This window comes from Chrysemys picta, chromosome 11 (genome assembly GCF_011386835.1).
Source record: "Chrysemys picta bellii isolate R12L10 chromosome 11, ASM1138683v2, whole genome shotgun sequence".
Taxonomy (NCBI): Eukaryota; Metazoa; Chordata; order Testudines; family Emydidae; genus Chrysemys; species Chrysemys picta.
This window is the reverse complement of record NC_088801.1, coordinates 65,698,234-65,719,283: the sequence shown is the minus strand read 5'-3', so window position 1 is coordinate 65,719,283 and position 21,050 is coordinate 65,698,234. Positions and strand designations below refer to the sequence as shown.

The window sequence follows — 21,050 nt, the reverse complement described above, 5'->3', positions numbered from 1 at the left end:
AGTAACACCTTATTCCACCAATAGTTCCATTGATTTCAACAGAAACACTCTGTGGAGTAAGGTGCTATTTACTCAGTGTGAGTACTCAGAATCTGGCCTTGAGGTGGAAGTATAAGTGGATGGGTTCATATAGTACTTCTTCTAGATACATTTTTTTTCACTCCAAACATTCTCAATTCCCTTTTATTTATTTTTCCCTCTGGCACAACAGTAATTATGTGACAAGCGATAACATTGAGTATATACGTTCAAAGAGCCATAGTCAGTTCATGCTTCACCATTGTCGTTCCTTAGTAATGATGTTCTTCTTTCTTATCCCCAAGCCAAGGACTTTTATAGAGCTAACTGCAGACGTTTTTAGAGTTAAGCTTTGGCAATGCAGGATTTAAAACACTCATATGCCCTCGCTATTGTTTCTTGCTAAATTTTGGAGTTTGATTTCTTTGCCCTTCTCCCTCCTGCCTCCCTCCTCTTCCCCCCCATAACTCCCACATTGGATTTTTAGATGTTTGTATAGTCTTCACTGGGAAGATGGAGTTCCACAGATCACGGAGACATAGCTGTGTGAAACTGTCTTTTGACAGAAAAATAAATCTTAAAGGTCTTATGTTACATATACCAGAAAGAAAAACGAAAAGGTAGGAGGGTGGAATCTCATTTCCCAGATGATGACACAACATGTTGCCCAACATTTCTTTATAATAAGGAACAACAAATCATAATTGATTTTAGTTAATTGTTTTCACCCCAAGAGGTGCTAATTAAAAATAAATGCACTATATGGCTTCTTTCTGTTCTTTTTTTGTTTCTTGGATACCAGCTTATGTGATTATCATAAAGAGACAGTTGAATGGACTCCCTGTAAACACACCAAACTATTGCAAAATTCTTTTTCTTTCTTTCTTTCTTTCTTTCTTTCTTTCTTTCTTTCTTTCTCACAGCAAGGAAATGACCTGCAAAAAACTCTTAAGGCTGGGTCTACACTACCCGCCTGAATCGGCGGGTAGAAATCGACCTCTCGGGGATCGATTTATCGCGTCCCGTTGGGACGCGACAATCGATCCCCGAATCGATGCTCTTACTCCACCAGCGGAGGTGGGAGTAAGCGCCGTCGATGGGAAGCCGCAGAGGTCGATTTTGCCGCCGTCCTCACAGCGGGGTAAGTCGGCTGCGATACGTCGAATTCAGCTACGCTATTCACGTAGCTGAATTTGCGTATCTTAAATCGACTCCCCCCTGTAGTGTAGATGTAGCCTAAGTTACACTATAGCTAAAATGTTACATGCATTCAAGTCAGGAAAGACGAAGTTGTGAGGCCAGATTGTGCTGCCATTTAGTCCAGGGTAAAGCTGACTGCAATTTACACTGCAGTATTTGGCTGTGGTCCCCACCTCAGCCATAACCCAGACATGTTTGTTTCTACATTAGTAAGTTCCATGATCCTGTTCACATTACCTGAGTAGGAGCTATCATTTAAGGCAGGGTATTCATATTTATTTTGATAAGGTAATGGTGGTTGCCCCTTGCACAAAAGGCAAGGATACAGTTGCCCAAATCTTCCAGGACCTCTGCAACTTTTGGGGGCCTTCAGTGGAGACCTGAACTGTCCGGGTAGAGGTCCTATGCATTTGCAGGGGCTCTAGGGCCCTCCATCTCCCCCGTAAGGCAGCTCCAATGGAGCTATGCTGCTAGGGTTGTACCCTTCCACCTGGGCAGTGACTCAACATAGAGAGTCTCTGCTTCAAAGTTAAAGCAGCCTCAGATTCCATGCTACATTCTTTTCAATGAAAGTTGCCCATGGATTCCTTTTTATACTCACTTAACTGGGTTGCCACAATCGAGCCTCATGGCAATAAGAGAGCAGTTACAAGACCTCAGATTTAGGTTGATAAAGTAACGATGGGGACCCACATCCTCAGCCGTGACAACTTGACGTGGCTCCGCTGAAGTCAGCAAGCTTCACCACTTCATGGTTTGTAGCTGTGTCATGCACACTGTCTGTCTGCACCGAAATCAACAGTGTGACAACAGCATACAGTGCAGACATACCCGAACCAGCTTTTATCTAGCTACCTCAAAGAACAGTCACTGGGAAAGCGCACAGGCTAGTCACGCGAGTCCATGCGCAGGGGGTCTTGGGAGGGTTTGTACAGCCTGTGTTGCCGCTGTGACTTCACTGCTTGGGAGATTGGGTTTGTGTGTGTGGAAATGAGCTGGCTGCAGTTCAATTCCACACCCTCACCCCATGATTGTGATGGTGTTCTTATTTCTTAATACGGACATAACCTGCCAAAAGGATACTCAGCTAATGATAATACAGGTGTTGGATTTGGTCCTCATCTGGTGTAAATCAGTATAGTCACACTGAAGTTAATGAAGCTATGTTGATTTACCCCCAGCTGAAGATCTGGTCCGTTAAATTCAGGTCCATTTCAGTATGATTTTCACTAACCACTCACCTGTCTGACTAATGTTTCTCCAGGGAATTTCGAGAGTTTGCGAATGGTTCTGTGTGTGTGGAGTGTGATCCCCAGTGTGAGAAGATGGAAGATAACATGATCACATGCTATGGGCCGGTAAGCACAACATAAATACTTTGTAGCTGTAACCTGCTTAGTAAGTCTGCACTAGCATTTTTATAAACATCTGTTATTGTCCAATGGGACTTTCGCCATCATTTCAAATACATCAGCAGTAAATGGTGACAAGCAAAAGAAATTTCACACACCCACAGAACCTTCTTTTATCACTGTTGAGGGTTTTTTACCCCCTCCTATGTTGAGGTCAATCTTGTTCCCCTCCATGCCTTTAGTCTCCTAGAAAAATTCTGTCTTAAGCAATTGCATTCTGCCAACCCAGATTATCTGACTGGACAAGGAATTCCTCATGGCCATCCTTATAGCAGAATGAAATGTTGTTGGCACCACTTTAATGGTTGATGAGCCTCACCGAAAAGGCTTTTTGGTGGTGGGGAAAGTTAAGTGATCCTTATATTTTTGTCCTTTGTGGATAGCCCGAATAAAAGGCAGGAACCACATGGACAATTGAATACATACAGTCCCTCCCCCAGTATATGGAAAGAGCTTATATTTTGGGCTTTCTGTGGTTACAGATTGGCTGAGAGAACTTGGCTCATTATTTATTTTTGTGACTCACTGATTACAGAGTGTGCTATATAGACGATCACTATCTGTTTTATTATAATTTCTGCAGTTCACCCATTTGGGAAATTAATGACCTAAGTTTTCTACCAGTGTAGGAAATTTGGATTTGTAGCAGGCCACTGACAAGGCACTTGGTTTCTGCGTCTACAGAATTTCTTTGGTGAGAGATGGTAGCACCGTGCATAATTTTGCCTAACTCACTGTAGACCCGACTCCATTGGTTTTGGATGAGGCTTGTCATCAAGATCAGTGAACTTTCTTTCTTTATACTTCAGGAGACTTGATTTACAGTTTCTAACTTAAGGTCTCCCTGTGTAATAATGAAAATGAAATCCTCATCTCCTGGAGGGAGACGCAACAGAGGGGTATTGCTGGGACCAGAAATCACAGGCAAAATATGGTGTGGAGATAAGCCTGTGACACAAATGATCCCATCAAGGACCACTTTGTAGCTTCATTTAATATTGAGCAGCGGTATAGGAAAATTCCAGGACAAAAGGAAGTGGTCATGAGGCATATAGAGGTGCATCCATCAAAAGCAACGAAACCAAACATTCCAGAAGCAGCGCTCTGCTAGTACTCTCTATGTAGTACATTTTCAGCATAGTGCCCCAGGATTTAGTTGTGTGCCTCTCATTAACTTTCCTCGGAGTCGCATGGCTAAATCCCCGTTCGTTACTAGGGAAATGTACCCCTCTCTCTTTGAGTGTACAGCACCCAGCACGTTGTCAACAGCTCTTGCGCGGTAACAAACGGTAGAGTAAATCTAATCCGCTGCATTTCTCTCCTGCTCCCCAGGGACCAGACCACTGCACCAAGTGTTTCCATTTTAAGGATGGCCCCAACTGTGTGGAAAAGTGCCCCGATGGCTTGCAGGGGGCAAACAGCTTCATTTTCAAATACGCCGATGAGGACCGTGAGTGTCACCCTTGTCATCCAAACTGCACTCAAGGGTAAGCTGGACTTCTGCAAATAGCAAGCTTTGCTATGTAGCGTTTATGTTAGGTAGTGGTTTTGTTTGGTTACCGCTTGGCCAGGAAAAGTGTTCATCGTTCCTGGCAGTCTGTGCATACATAGCTAGGAAATCACCTTTGGTTTTAGGATCCAGAATCCAGTCATTAAGGTTTTGCATCTAATTAGTAGACTAATTAGCACCGCACTTTCAAACTTATCAGAATTGGTTCTTACAGCAGTGCTCTTGGCCCTCCCGATAACCAGCACTGGTATGGAAAGCGTTTCTAATATGCGTCCATGAAAGCTGGCATGTACACAGACACCATATTGAATATTTATTTATGCAGAGGCTTTTCTCACGGTGACTATCACCACATCTCAGCATCAATGGATTCGTGCCGGTGAGTCAAGGGCGCATTACTAATTCACAGATGGGAACTGAGGCAAAGGAAGATTAAGTGACTTGTCTAGGACCACACATCAAGTTTGCACCAGAGTTGGGAACTGAACTTAGATCTCCCGAGTCCCCACATCAACCACAAGAGCGTCCTTCCTGCCGAGACCCAAAAGCAGTGGAGAGGGGAGGCAGCTGTGGCTTCCGCTTTCATCTTATAGAAAGTTGTTGCTATTGGGCATTTGCCTTACCTGTGCCATAGTCTGGCCCAATTCAAGAGCAAGTGCTAACCTGGCCTTTTCACCAACACACCCTCTTGTGAGCTGAGCCAAGAGACCAGCAGTTAGAAGTGGCAAAGGCAAAATGGGGACAGTTCAAAGTATCTATTATTAAAAACACTAGTAGGTAATTGAACATATTACCCCCTGTCATTCTTGTGGTCAGCAACACTTCTCCCACCTTCTCCTCACCCGAGATGGGCCCCGGGAGAGAAGAGTGGGAAGAATTTTCCTAATGGCGGCAGCTATCGGTTATAATGAATCAGTTTAAAAAAGTTTTCACATTCAGAAGAGAGGCAGTGTCCGAAGGTATGCATCCGAAGAAGTGGGCTGTAGTCCACGAAAGCTTATGCTCTAATAAATTTGTTAGTCTCTAAGGTGCCACAAGTACTCCTGTTCTTTTTGCGGATACAGACTAACACGGCTGCTACTTTGAAAAGTAGCCAGCAGTTCTGTTGATTTCACAAACTGGATTACAGTCCTTTTAAATGCATTCTTTCCCTCGCTCTGTTGTCACCTTTGAGACCATCCCTTTCCTTTGTCATTTGACTGAATTACTTGTTTCTCCCTCATGTTTCTCCTGTCCCCATCAATTGCCCTATCTGCTGAAGGCACCTGTTACCTGGTGCCGTGCTCTAAATTTTCAAAAGCAACTGATGTGAAAAAACAGATTGACAGAGCCAGACGAGTACCCAGAAGTCACCTCCTACAAGACAGGCCCAACAAAGAAAACAACAGACCATCACTAGCTGTCACCTTCAGCCCCCAACTAAAACCTCTCCAGTGCATCATTAAAGATCTACAACCTATCCTGAAAGATGATCCCTCACTCTCACAGATCTTGGGAGACAGACCTGTCCTCGCTTACAGACAACCCCGCAACCTGAAGCAAATACTCACCAGCAACCACACATCACTGAACAAAAACACTGACCCAGGAACCTATCCTTGCAAAAAAGCCCGATGCCAACTCTGTCCACATATCTATTCAAGTGACATCATCATAGGACCTAATCACATCAGCCATACCATCAGGGGCTCATTCACCTGCACATCTACCAATGTGATATATGCCATCATGTGCCAGCAATGCCCCTTGCCATGTACATTAGCCAAACCGGACAGTCTCTACGCAAAAGAATTAATGGACACAAATCTGACATCAGGAATCATAATACTCAAAAACCAGTGGGAGAACACTTTAACCTGTCTGGTCATTCAATGACAGACCTGCGGGTGGCTATTTTACAACAGAAAAACTTCAAAAACAGACTCCAACGAGAGACTGCTGAGCTGGAATTGATATGCAAACTAGATACAATCAACTTAGGCTTGAATAAGGACTGGGAATGGCTGAGCCATTACAAACATTGAATCTGTCTCCCCTTGTAAGTATTCTCACACTTCTTATCAAACTGTCTGTACTGGGCTATCTTGATTATCACTTCAAAAGTTTTTTTCTCTTACTTAATTGGCCTCTCAGAGTTGGTAAGACAACTCCCACCTGTTCATGCTCTCTGTATGTGTGTATATATATCTCCTCAATATATGTTCCATTCTATGCATTCGAAGAAGTGGGCTGTAGCCCACGAAAGCTTATGCTCTAATAAATTTGTTAGTCTCTAAGGTGCCAAAAGTACTCCTGTTCTTTTAGTGATTTTTGGGTGCCCCAGTGTTTAGGTGCCCAAGTAGAGGCACCTAAAAGGAACTCAATTGACAGAGGCCCCAATAATTTTGGAATCAGATCCCTTTAAGGTTTCTCAAGTTGATCCCCCAAAATCACTAGTTGCTTTTGAGAATGTAGGCCATTTTGTCTGGCAGGGAAGTGTCTGTATCCAGAAGAGGCTTCTGGGCCAGCTGAAAAACCAGCTGACATCAGGTATTGCAGAAACAAAGCGCCCAGTGCCAGAGGACTTGACTTCAAACACTGCTCCTGGTGTGTATGGATCAAGAACCAAGTCACTTTCTAATGGCAGTCCTCTGAAAACAGGCCCCAGGTCAGCACATTTTAAGGGATGTGAATTTTTACCAGCCAGAGGCAAGGCTTCAGAAAGTGGCATGAGCATTCAGAAATCCTGTACCCAAGTAACTCTAGAGAAGTAAGCAATCATCATTTTGCACGAGCCACTTGAGTTAAAAATATTCTTATGAGGAGACAATGGGTTATGTCCGAGGCAGAGGAAGAACAAGAAAACTTCACCCAGTGAAGTAATCCTCCACAGGAGGATTTTATTGTTTTGCAGCTAAAATTAAAGCAGGAAATTATTCAATATAATGTTGATGTCAACAGCTGTTGCCATTCAAAATGAGACCTTTTGCTGTTTTTGCAAATCTAATTACAATAGAGCCATTAGGGAAATGAAAGCGAGATCGCAGAGACACAGCCAGGATCTGTTGCAGATTCGTCTTCCTCTCAGCCCTTTTAAATCAGAGTTATGCAATTTAAAAAAAAAATGAAGGCGAACAGGATAGGAAGAAACACTATGAAGATAGAAACTTACCTCAGGAGCAGGGTTTCCAATGATGGCTTTACTGGACTATGGAAGTGTCATTCCGATCAACTCCTTCTATGTCTAGATCAGTGGTTCCCAAACTTTAACAACCTGCGAACCCCTTTCACTAAAATGTCAAGTCTTGTGAACCCCCTCCTAAAACTGAATATTTCCAGGGATTTTCTCCCTTACCTCAGCATAAATTATAAAAGCAGTGATCTTGGAAATATAAAATTTGCATTTATGATGTGTTTATTACACACTATTTATTAATTATTTATCATTACAGTATTTTTATTACATTATGAAAATGGTAACACTCTTCCAAGATCTCACTTTTGTAGCTTGGATCTATTTTGATTAAGCCTGTTATAAGACAAGGCTCCTATCAGAGGCACCAGTAGAAAAAAGGAGTGAGGGAGCAAAGCCCCTGTGCACCCCAGGACCGGGGGGGCACCACCGGAAAAGTAGGTGTGCCCGCGAGGGCTACTGGAAAAAAGGGGAGGGACCCACGGGGGGATGCACCGACGCGGGGGCAGCCCGTGACCCTTGTTGCCCCCCCCCGCCTCCCGTCGTACTGGCGCCTCTGGTTCCTATGTTTCATCAAGGAGTATCAGATGTGAAACAGCAGGAAGGTATTTAAGACGCCAACTCAAAGAGTTCCTCCTACACGAGCATTCAAGTCTTGAGCGGTCCAGGCAAACAATGCACGTTACAATAAAGCTTAAACTTGTTCTTCATAATCATTTAAAAACAACACTAGCAGCCTGTTTAATTTTAAAAACAGCAAAAAATATCCACCTCCCTTTCCATTTCTTATAAGGAGCCTTGAAGTTTAAATCACTTCAGTGTGATAGATGTGCTTGCTTTGATCTGCTTAGCTCTTGGAAGTCCCCAAGGCTCTGGGCTGCTGGCCCCAGGCTGCCGGGGTCCCTATGGACAGCTCTTTCCGCCATTAGGGAATTTTTTCCCGAGAATCCCCTGTAACATTTCATGAACCCCCAGGGGTTCATGAACCCCAGTTTGGGAACCACTGGTCTAGATTCTACATTTACAGACTGCCCTGAGCAGGGGGTCACATGGAGCTGCATTGGCCCAAGAGCAGACTAGAAATTCACACTTCTGCCTCTGCTCCACCCTTTTTCAGCGGCAGACGTAGGTAATTTCAGCTCAGTCACTTCTGTATACCCAGCCAGCTAATCAGGCCCTGGAAATGGACCTGATTAGCTGGCTGGGTATACCTATTATTCAGAGCAAGGAGTATTGAACCAATGGGCCCCTGTTTTCCCCATTATGGCTAGAACAGGACAATATGCGGGTAGGGGAAAAGGGAAATTACCCCTGTGCAGCTGAGGAATGATTGTGCCAATCTAGCCCTTCGGGTTCTTAAACAACTAGAAAGCAGCAAGCCATTGGGATTTTGCAGGGCTCTAAGCAGCTGAACTTTGAATTGATAATATTCCCTGGCAGCTCTTGGATGAATGGAGCAACAGCTTCTCGTGCATTGGGTCTTTGTGTTGTCGTTTGATACTTTAACCTTCGGCTTTCCCCTCATCCAGCAGCATCCGTGCTGCCAGGGCTCATTAGACGAATAAATATGTCACCTTACCAGGATATGCCAGTCTGTGGATGAACGGCAGACACCCGCAGTGATGGTACCAAAATGTTTTCCTCTACGGTCCCTGAGTAACATGCACACAGAGGTATGGTTGGTCTCTAGAGCAGGTAGGTTAGCTTTGGCCAGTCAAATGCTAGGTCTAGTGACATCCTCATCCCCTTTTTATAAAAGGGGGAACGTTCCTTGAAGCTACTGATCAGACACATCTGGATTTAGATTAACAGTCTGGAAAACGTCTATCTGCAGCCCTTTTATTTAAAAAAAAAAATAGTAATCTGGTTAACCTCAAATGTTCCTTTCTGGTACTTCTAAAAATATTCTTATATCATCTCAAATGTACTTGTATCGCTCTGCAGTTACGTTAAACTGTGATGGTCATAATGAGTGCCCCAGATGTCTGTTTTTTATACATCGTCCGTCTTCTTGCCAACATTGTCAGGCTCTCATTGAATATGCCTGGGGAGAGAAAAGGAATCAATTTGTCTTCCCCGCCCCCTTCTAATTTAGAATTCTCCAGCTTCATTGCCTTCCTGTAGGATTGAGTATTTAAATTTTCCTCCTTGAGCAGAACTCTTCGAGAAGAAGAAAAAAGGAACAGTGATGGCATGTCTCTTCAGATATTTGGCCCACAACTGAACTGGTTCAGCAAAATCATAATCATACTCCATCTAGCGTGTCTGTTAGCTTCTGTGCTAGATCGATTGCAGGAGCAAAATTGACACCAGCAGTACAGCGAACATATCTGTCAACGAGTGTTATGCCGCTGCAGAGCACCAATCAGATACAGTGCGAGCTCGTTCCTGCAAGGCTGCTCTTTTAGGATCAGGATATTTGCCAAACCAGACCGTTAGTTATCAAGGCTTGTCTCCTGCTTCCAGCAGTGGTCAATCCCTTAGGTTGCAGAGAAAGGCAAGTGTCCCACCTCACCCCTTCTCATAATGCACTTGGACAAAACTGCTCCTTGGTACCTGCAGGTGATCAGTTTGCACACTGGAGCAGGGGTTTATTACCCAATCTGAACAGGTATAATTGCAAATACTGTTAATGATCATCAAAGCATCCAGCCCTTTTAATTGTCTTATACTGAGCAAGAGAACTGCCTAGGAGTGGCTTACTGTATGCAACAGCAACCGCATTTAGAAACTTCCAGCATTTTTGTCATCAAGTATCCAATGCCAATTTGGAGTAGCTCTGAGGTGCACAAGACCGCTATCTCCTTTAGTTCATGGGCGTTCTGAAAGTATTGGCAGGTTCTCCCGCCCAGTGATCCAAACCGGAAAGTTTCCACAGAAATAAAACATAATCATTTTTTAAAGTCTCCTCCTCGGCATAGGTTTCAGAGTGGTAGCAAAAACAATGAGGAGTCCTTGTGGCACCTTAGAGAAATCGTGTACCGATTTCATTAGAATTGTGTGCCATTTGACTGGAAAACTAAGGACATTTCATGGATTCTGACTGGGAAGAGCCTTGCTTCCTCTACTCTGAGGAAAACTGTATCTCTGTGTTACTGAGGGAGCTAAGGAGAAAGGATCACTTCATGAAAGGACAGCTGTTGTTTTTACTTTTACATTTTATTAACCCGCTCGTTTCTTTTCAGAGGACAGTTACAGTAACTCCTCACTTAAAGTCGTCCCGGTTAATGTTGTTTCGTCGTTATGTTGCTGATCAATTAGAGAACATGCTCATTTAAAGTTGTGCAGTGCTCCCTTCTAACGTTGTTTGGCAGCCGCCTGCTTTGTCCACTGCTTACGGGAAGAGCAGCCCATTGCAGCTAGCTGGTGGGTGCTTGGAACTAAGGTGGACCGACGGCCCCCCATCAGCTCCCCGCTCCCCTAAGTTCCCTGTGCTGCAGCCACCCAGCAGGCTAGCAATCGGCAGTTCAGCTGTCCCTCCCCCCACTGCCATGTGCTGCTCCTGCCCTCTGCCTTGGAGCTGCTCCTAGAGACTCCTGCTTGCTGTGCAGGGCGGGGGAAAGGGGGACTAATGTTAGCATGTCCCCCTCCACCCTGCTCCTGCACCCCGCTTATCCCTTCCCCATATAGAGCAGGGAGGAGACACGGACAGAGAGAGACAGAGAGAGCTTGGGGCAGCAGCTGCTGTCTCAACTTCCTGATCCACTTAAAAAGACAATGCACTTAAAGAGTGGGTCAGCTTACTTAAAGGGGCAGTGTGCATCTCTCTCTCTCTCTCTCTCTCTCTCTCCCACACACAAGGTGTGTGTCTGTCTCTGTCTGCTGTGCTGTCTCCCCTCCCTCGTGTTCGTGCTGCCTTGTGTGAGAGGCTACATTAACAACAATATGTTAACCCTTGAGGGCTCAGCCAAGTGCTAGTTCATCATTTAGCAGTAAGACATTCCCTGGGAAATATCCCACCCTCTTCCACCCTCTGACTTCCCCACCTCAACCAAGCTTCACAATCATCATAGCTGTGAACAGTATTAAATTGTTTGTTTAAAACGTATACTGTGTGTATATCTATATAATACATCGTTTTTTGTCTGGTGAAAAAAATTTCCCTGGAACCTAACCCCCCCATTTACATTAATTCTTATGGGGAAATTGGATTCACTTAACATTGTTTCGCTTAAAGTCGCATTTTTCAGGAACATAACTACAATGTTAAGCGAGGAGTTACTGTATCTAAAACCCTATACTGGCTACCAAATGTATCTATTTTTTTACCAACTGTGTATGGACTGTTATAAATCACTACACATCTCATTAACAAACAGGTATATGTACCGACTAACCAATTCATTTACAGGGAGAAGTTGGAATGAAATCATATTCAGATCCCCAGTATTCCCAGGAGAGGGAAAATCTGGGGACGAATCAGTACCACACAAAACATATTGCTATTGTCATGTGTGATCTGTAAGTCTTAAAAGCGATCTGGAAACACTGAAACCAAAGCAGTTATTTCCAGAATAAAAGTGACTGGTGATTTCAGACGGAAAATGGGGATGGTTCTCCGGAAAATTACTAAGCACCAGATTCTGCCACCCTTGCTCACGTTGAGTAGTACCTCACTCCTTGTGTGGTTATCTTGAAATTAATGAGCTAAGCTGAGGTGTAAATATTACTCAGCATGAATAAGAGTAGCAGAATCTGCCCCTAAAGGGACTTCTGTTTGAGTCTGAGAGAACAGTGGCATAAAGATGTTATATGTTTAACGCAAAATCGATGGCATTGCTGTTTAGACCACAGAAGAAGTCCAAACGGCCAAGAGGACAGTTTCCCCAGGTTTAGGTCTGATTCTTCCAAAGCTTGAGAGAATAAATGCAACAGAGATGTAAAATGATTCCAAGACCACAGGCTCTTCTTTACATTAGGCTGCCAGTTATCTGACCTGATAATGGGCTTTCAGGCCTCTAATTTGAAGAAGGTCTTCTTTTTATTTATAGCAAGGATCTGAGCTCAGCAGCTTTTGACATGCTGGAGAATGGGTGCTCTGAACAACTTTTCTGCCTCCTTCATTACTGAGCTGGGTTTTTTGGGAACTGCTGAGCATGCCATGTGGGGAAGAAGAAATGTTACAGATGTGCCTGAGGCTGGACAGAATATAAACCCTTGAAGCCCAAGACAGTTGAAATTTCAAAAGAGCCTGTCACAGTTCTCTGTACTATACACTATGAATTGTATTTAAATCCAAGCCTGCCACTATGCAGTCTGTCTAACTACCTGGCCATTAAGTATATCCGCTTCATGTACAGAATACTGCTTGAGTTCATTATTAAGGCAACCTTTGCAATCTGTTTTTGTTTGCCTGTCACAGCATTTATGCAAAAATAAAAATATCAGTAAACAAACAAGAACTGAGGTGCAGTATTATACTGCTCTTCCCAAGGAAAAATGGTCAGTGAGACCGGCCTTCAGTGAAATCAGTGAATTTTTTTTTAAAGACAGATTGATATTTAAATATTTTATTTTAAAGGAAGTAAAAGCTCATAAGTGGCAAGTGATAGCAAAGTGGAGAAAAGACCCCAGGGGAGCCTATTTAAACTCTCTCAAATCTTTTTCAAGTCTCCTTCTATGAGAACAGAAATGAAAGGCTGAGATTTTCAGAGAGTTGCTTCCCTTAAGCTCCTTTGAAAATCCCAGCTCCTTGGCCCTTATTTAAAGACCTAAAAACATGGTTTGCTATTCATGAGTGCCAAGCACCTAGCAGCGCTGGTGGGTATTCAGCACTTATGAAACTCAGGCTGCTTGTTTGAGTGCCTAAATATTGACGTAGGAGCTTAACTTTGTAGGCATCTATTTTCTGAAAATCGTGGCCACTGTCTTCATGCCATAATTGACTTTCCATTTAAGCATCCTGCCAGCCGCATCATAGACTGCTCCTGCCGAGGGGATAGGGAACTCCATAAGGGCCCCAGTCCCACAAGCAGCTCTGTGGAGGCAGATCCCCATGGACTTCAGTGGGGCTCAGTGTGAGCATAGGAGTCTTGCCCACGAGGAGTGGTTTGCAGGTTGGGGACTTAAATCTTCACTCAGCATCTGCTTCGCTCAAGGCTGTTAGGTCCTCCAAAACCAGTCGATTGCCCAGGATTCACAGAGGCTCTGTGCCAGTTACTGGTTCCCCAGAGCCTTGGCGGCACAGTTCTGGTAACGCCATATTGCTCCTTTACTAGTCGTTGCTCTTGGAGCTCAGCCTCCCTTCAGGGCTGCGGAAGGAGATGCCACGCTGTGGAAAATCATTGCGGATGGAGCCCTGTGGATTTGGTGTGAGATGATGCTGCGGAAAGTGGCAAGCTTCTTCTGCCACCGCGGCTTGATCCCAGTGAAGGGCTTCAGGGAAGAAGCCTGGGTGAAAAAGACAAGAAGTGCCACTCCCCCTCATGCTCTGCCCACTTCTGCAGATCAGCTGCCATGAGACGAGGGGATGACAGGGCTCCAAATATTTCTGCCATGACCCTGTCTATGAGTGAGTACAGTATGAACAACAACATTAATTAAGGAAAATAGTTCTCCACCTAACTCCTGTAGATCTTGAGCCATGCAAATGAGCAGCCTGTGTGCAGTAATCACTGGTTTGATATTTTAAACAACAGCCAGAAAGGCAACCGTATTGTTAGGCCTCCCACGTAAGCAGGTGAAACCTGCCTTAAGTATTGTTCGAGCCGAGATTGGTCCAACCTTATGCTGCTGGTGCTGCTTTTATTGTTTTTTGTTGTTTGTACTTTGTGTCACAAGCTGTAATTTCACGATGCCTTGGGTGTCTTTCGAGAATTATAATTAACAGTTTGGCACATGGCAGGGGGGGCTCCTGTTTTTTTCTGTCTGTAAATAACAGATTTTTCTCTCTTTCTCTCCCTGTTTTTCAATTTGGATTTGCTGCAGGTGCATAGGCCCCCGTATTGAGGACTGCATCGGCCTGATGGATAGGTACTTGCTGAGTACTTTGCTCCCACTGTCCCCCTCCCATACTCCACGTGTGGGCCAGGGCGTGTGTGTGCATGTCCCTGTGAATGGCGAATGATATTTTCTGTTCTGTAATTGCCTGCAGGTGTAGAGGTCCCACTAGTCATGACTGCATTTACTATCCATGGACGCGCCAGTCCACCTTACCACAGCATGCTAGGTAACATCCTCCATCTTTCCATCTTGTACCTCAGGATCCTTTCCCAGTTACCATAGGAGAGTTGTACTAACCAGTTGGGTTAGAAATATGAATTAGAGTGCGTAAATTGTGTCATAATGTATCTTCAAGAGTAGGATATATACAGTTCAGCTTTTAGGTTGTTTTACAGTGTGGGGGAGGGATAGCTCAGTGGTTTGAGTATTGGCCTGCTAAACCCAGGGTTGTGAGTTCAATCCTTGAGGGGGCCATTTATGGATCTGGGTCAAAAATCTGTCTGGGGATTGGTCTTGCTTTGAGCAGAGGGTTGGACTAGATGACCTCCTGAGGTCCCTTCCAACCCTGATATTCTATTAAAGTCAAGTTAGCTATGCTATTAATAAAATTGGTTGAAAAATCCCCAGAGCTATTCTGTATGACCTTTTTTTGTCAACAAAAATTCACAACTAAACAAAACTAAACATTTCATTTAATTGAGATTTTCATTTAGTTTCGGTTTTTGAAAGCCAAAATGAAAAAATTGAATTACAACTGTGATTTTCTTTTTAAATTTGTTTCTCAAAATTTAACTGTGTTCATAAAACATCACAAAGTAGACAAATCTATTTTTCTACCAAAAAAAATTATCCCAAAAATTGTTGACTAGCTCTAGCCACCTTAATTGTTAATTTACCATTCAAAAATGGCACTGAAGTTGAGAAATTCAGTCTCTCCTTGCATCAGGTTTGGTCTAAAATGCATCCATGACGAACAAGCCAGATTTATGTAGGAAGAATCTACATATGTTTGAGTTTAAGTTAGGCCTCTATGTTCCCCTTTGTTATATCCCATTCATGTCCTATGATTTTTTTTTTCATTGGATTTATTTTCAATTCAAACTGGTTAGTATACTTCCAGGCTCTTAGGGTCTAGAACCTGACTAGGAGTTTTTCCTTTCAACCAACTTCACCTCATAAAGCATTCTAGCTGGTTTTCCTCAGAGGAGCCGAATGTTTTTTTTTTTAAATGTTTCCATGCCTCCAGGTTACTTATTCAACATGAAACTCCTTATTTTCTAGCTGTTGACTGATAGTGTTTATACTCAAGGGAGAGTGATGTGAAAAAAATACAACTAGAAATGCTAGCCAAATCTCCTTCTTAAATGGTCTAGGCAAGATCCGTTAATTTTTGTTCCAAAGCCCAATGCAGTTAATGGGAAGAGGTTCAGATTTTCAGGAGTGCCTATTGATCATGGGTACCTCAGTCTGATGAAGTGGGTATTCACCCACGAAAGCTTATGCTCCAATACGTCTGTTAGTCTATAAGGTGCCACAGGACCCTTTGTCGCTTTTTTCCGTTTTGAAAGGCCCAGCTTAAGACTCATTGAAAATAAGGGCCTCTTAAAGAATCTCAGACTGTGTACCAAAAACTGAGGTGCCCCAAATCACCAGGCACTTCTGAAAATCTTGACTTCATTGACTTCACTAAGCTTTGAATCAAGCCCTTTGGCCCCAAATGAGCAAAGCACTTTAGCACATGCTTAACCGAAACAGCTTCAACAGAACTACACACGTGATTAAAGTTAAGGACGTGCATAAGTGATTTGCATGATTGGGGTCTTGGTTGTTTCTTTAATTATTTACAATATTGTATTTTAAAATGAGAATGGAATAAACAAAATCTTAAGAATGTTATATGCTTTGTACTGGAAATACTGGGAAGATTATTGGTAAGTAATGACATCACGCCAGTCATTGTGTACATCATCTGTGGTCTCCAGTATACATATTTTAAGTGAAGCTGCTTGATATTGTTAGCACAATAGGGGGAGAGCACATCAGACTATTCATTATTTGATTTAACTGGCAGAACTGTAAGCTTAACTTTGACTTCAGAAGATGGATTTATTGTCTAGATACTTACTTAAATCTCCAAGGGCATGATCCAATGCACATTGAAATCAATGGAAAGACTCACATTAATGTCATTGTCTGTTAGATCAGATCCTAAATTTATGTAGCAAAATGAGTAATGAAATATGTGAGAGACAAGGTGGATGAGGTAATATCTTGTATTGGCCCGACTTCTGTTGCTGAAAGAGACATGCTTTTGAGCGTATACAGAGCTGTTCTTCAGGTCTGGGCCCAGGCTTGAAAGCTTGTCCTTTCACCAACAGAAGTCGGACCAATAAAAGATATTACCTCACCCACCTAGTCTTGTTAATATCCTGGGACCAACATGGCTACAGCAACGCTGCAAACACTAATGTGGAAATGTGCAGAATTCGGGATGTGGCACTGTGCTACAGATGATATTTGCTAGTATGAAATCATTTTTCAAGACCTTAAAACAAGCAATGCAGATCCTTTTTATTTTAAGACGTGTAGATAAGTGAATTCATCTCTCTGAATCTGTGATCTGATGTCAAGTCAGTAAAACAGACTGCTGAGATGTGTGTGGGCGTGGGTGTGAAAATTGAAGTAGATGTTTTAATCCATTCAAATGAGGCATGTCCTGCTCCATTCCGTATGAGAAATGAATGACCCTCAATTATGGAATCTGGAAAGCCATTTGAAAGAAAGAACATTTCTGTTAAAACTGACAACTTTGCTACATTTATTTTGTGACTATGATTGCCGTGTAAATGTGATTAAATTTTAGGATGTGTATGTTTGTCACTTTCAAACCTGCGTTAGAAATTTCAGAGCCAGTTTACAGCTTCCAAACCTACATTTGTTAATTTTTTTTAAATGATCCATTTTTAAATGATGCCCTTTTTTGGGACAAAAAATAAGCAAAACTGCACTGGCAAAAATGGTATATTTTCTGTGTAATGCAAGTGGTGAAAACCAAAGTGTGTCTGTTTCACTTTAAATGGAACGCTTTACATATTCCTCTAGCTACCTTTTATCCACCATGACCTACTTCAGGTCATTAATGTCTAGTCTGCATCTTCACCATTGCTTCACATTGACTTGACTCAGTACTGGATTGAGAGGCAGAGTGCTCTGTTTTTCAACCAGCCAGCAGAAGATGAGAACAAAGTCTGTAATGCAGACAAATGAAATACTTCTCACTTCCTTCATCTGCTTCCATTTTCAAATCAATGTTGTTGTTTTTTCCCAGTTTTGTAATTTGCAAATTGTTTTTGCCATGATCCGTTAGCCTGAAGGCTTTTGCAAGAGTCTGGTAGGATAGCAGAAGAATTTTTACTGTCATGTTTAATAAAGATGAATCGGATGTGTGCTACACTGCTTGTTTTCCAAAAGACCAGCAGTCACATTTCAAAACATACCCTCTTTCAGCTTGTGTCTAGAGCCTTTAATGGTTATACATTATAATCCCTTTACTCAGGGATTTTTACTCCTAACATTTCCTAGTAGAATTCCACATCAGGTGATGTTAGAAATGCTTTTATTTTCTCATTTCCATCTGAACGGCACTTACAAAGGAGGAACATTTTACCCCTTTCCTCTAGACCAGTTGATTGATATCCAAACCGCTGTTAGATTGCTTGTTAGATCTATAAATACACTGATCCTTTGTTCCACAGTGACCCAAATTTATTTTCAATAAATTAAGTTTATCTTTACAAAGGGTTTCACCATGTTGTTAACTACCAGAAAAAGTTCAAACTATAAAGAGAGTAAATGTCTCCTTGAACTAACCCATAAAAGCTTTTAGAGCTCATGGGAGAAATGAGCATCTCTTATTTGTGGCTAGTTGCCAAATTCCAGCTCTTGTAACCATAGGAGGTACTGCACTGTAGTTCTAGTAATACTATGGAAAGCCATAGTTCTCCACATTTCTGACACATTCTGTTGTATTTCTGTAATATCTAGCATGGTGGTATCCGATTGAAATTTATGTGTTACGCTGACTTTAGGAGCAGATTCTCTCACTGGCTTCTGCCTCTTTGAGTTGCTCCAGTGACACTAAGGAACCAGAAATGGAACAGACTTTGCCAGCTAAGAATTCCTAAATCAAAGGGGACACCTTGGCTGGCACAGAGATGGCATAGTTTATTCCTATATCACCGCTTGCTCTCCAGAACCTCAGCATAGGGTACATACCAGGCCCGGGGCCGGGGGAGGGGAGGGGAGAGGAGGGAAATGAGGGAGTACGATCAGAGTGCTATTGAACTCTGGTATTCTCAGCTAATTTTATTGGGACATGTTTGCACACCAATCCTTTCATGAAAACCAAGAGGAAAAGAGAGGTGAATTGTGTATACTATGCAGAGATGTACACCGGGATTTTCCAGGGAACCTATAGGCGCTCTATGCCTAGCTCCAATTGAATTTCAGCAGGAGCTGAGACCTATTGGTTTGAGTATTGGCTTGCTAAACCCAGGGTTGTGAGTTCAATCCCTGAGGGGGCCACTTAGGGCTCTGGGGCAAAAATCTGTCTGGGGATTGGTCCTGCTTTGAGCAGGGGCTTGGACTAGATGACCTCCTGAGGTCCCTTCCAACCCTGATATTCTATGATTTTATGATTCTGTTCCCTCAAGTGCCTTTGAAAATGCCAGCTGTAATGATTATGAAGAGACTTTAGGAGTAATTGAAAGGGGGGTAGGGAGAGGGAGTGTGAAGAGAGAAACTCCACCATCTTATTGAAAAAAGAAAAGAAAAAAACAATGCCCAGCAATACAGGTGTGGTCTTTTCCCACAGAATTTAACTGCCCAATTCAGTTATCCAAGCCAGGCACAGGATAAAATTTAGTAGTGTTAATGTGTATCTAGGTTTCACTAAGTTGCCGGTATTTAAACTTTCAGATGAAGCATTCAAGCTATAATTCAAAGGAAAAGAATTCCTTAAGGAAGGGGTGAAGCTGCCATTTTTCTGGTATCAAGTATCAGAGGGGTAGCCGTGTTAGTCTGAATCTGTAAAAAGCAACAGAGGGTCCTGTGGCACCTTTGAGACTAACAGAAGTACTGGGAGCATAAGCTTTCGTGGGTAAGAACCTCACTTCTTCAGATGCAAGTAATGGAAATCTCCAGAGGCAGGTATATACCTGAAGGGGGGTTCCAAAGAGGATGGAGCTCGGCTGTTCTCAGTGGTGGCAGACGACAGAACAAGGAGCAATGGTCTCAAGTTGCAGTGGGGGAGGTCCAGGTTGGATATCAGGAAAAACTATTTCACTAGGAGGGTGGTGAAACACTGGAATGCGTTACCTAGGGAGGTGGTGGAGTCTCCTTCCTTGGAGGTTTTTAAGGCCCGGCTTGACAAAGCCCTGGCTGGGATGATTTAGCTGGGAATTGGTCCTGCTTTGAGCAGGGGGTTGGACTAGATGACCTCTTGAGGTCCCTTCCAACTCTGATATTCTATGATTCTATGATTCTATATATCAGTGTGGAGTTAACGAGGTTAGTTCAATCAGGGAGGGTGAGGTGCTCTGCTAGCAGTTGAGGTGTGAACACCAAGGGAGGAGAAACTGTTTCTGTAGTTGGATAGCCATTCACAGTCTTTGTTTAATCCTGATCTGATGGTGTCAAATTTGCAAATGAACTGGAGCTCAGCAGTTTCTCTTTGGAGTCTGGTCCTGAAGTTTTTTTGCTGTAAAATGGCTACCTTAACATCTGCTATTGTGTGGCCAGGGAGGTTGAAGTGTTCTCCTACTGGACCTAACCAGATCAGCTACAACATCACCGGCTCATTCACCTGCACGTCCACCAATGTTATATACGCCATCATATGCCAGCAATGCCCCTCTGCTATGTACATTGGCCAAACTGGACAGTCACTACGCAAGAGGATAAATGGACACAAGTCAGATATCAGGAATGGCAATATACAAAAACCTGTAGGAGAACACTTCAACCTCCCTGGCCACACAATAGCAGATGTTAAGGTAGCCATTTTACAGCAAAAAAACTTCAGGACCAGACTCCAAAGAGAAACTGCTGAGCTCCAGTTCATTTGCAAATTTGACACCATCAGATCAGGATTAAACAAAGACTGTGAATGGCTATCCAACTACAGAAACAGTTTCTCCTCCCTTGGTGTTCACACCTCAACTGCTAGCAGAGCACCTCACCCTCCCTGATTGAACTAACCTCGTTAACTCCACACTGATATATACCTGCCTCTGGAGATTTCCATTACTTGCATCTGAAGAAGTGAGGTTCTTACCCACGAAAGTTTATGCTCCCAGTACTTCTGTTAGTCTCAAAGGTGCCACAGGACCCTCTGTTGCATTTTTCTGGTATGAGATCTATCATAAACCTGAAGATGTAACCAGGGGATGGAGCAGCAAGGAAACACCACCTTAATAGTTCCCTGAATAAAACTGTATTGATTTACACCCTAACTAAATGGGCTTCACATTTTCTTTTAACTAACTGAAGCTAATTAGTCTGGTCCCCCATTGCGAAGTGGTTATATAAAACGATGTGTAGATATTAACTCAAATTACAATAGGCTCATACTTTCTTCCTATTAACAAACCACACTCTCCCCACTAATCATCCCTTTGCAAACAAAAGATTGTTTTTTATATACAGTGTATGTATACAAGAGCTAATTAACAGTAAACCCTTTGTAATGCAAGCAAATCCTTTTGTAGCTGTTTCATAACCCCCTACCCAGTGTGAT

General features: G+C 43.0%; 1 protein-coding gene across 9 annotated transcripts in view; it reads left to right on the top strand.

Annotated features, from left to right (window-relative positions):
* ERBB4 (erb-b2 receptor tyrosine kinase 4) overlaps positions 1–21,050 on the top strand; it is a 986,993-nt gene that overhangs the window by 759,612 nt on the left and 206,331 nt on the right. For 4 of the 9 annotated variants that reach the window (XM_005279678.5, XM_005279676.4, XM_024109251.3 and 1 more), the window contains 4 exons: positions 2,483–2,576; positions 3,963–4,117; positions 14,240–14,284; positions 14,406–14,480. In XM_005279678.5, coding sequence (XP_005279735.2) covers positions 2,483–2,576; positions 3,963–4,117; positions 14,240–14,284; positions 14,406–14,480 — 369 coding nt within the window. The remainder of the gene's footprint in view (positions 1–2,482; positions 2,577–3,962; positions 4,118–14,239; positions 14,285–14,405; positions 14,481–21,050) is intronic. The other 5 variants (XM_005279681.5, XM_005279679.5, XM_065561083.1 and 2 more) reach the window with 2 other exon arrangements.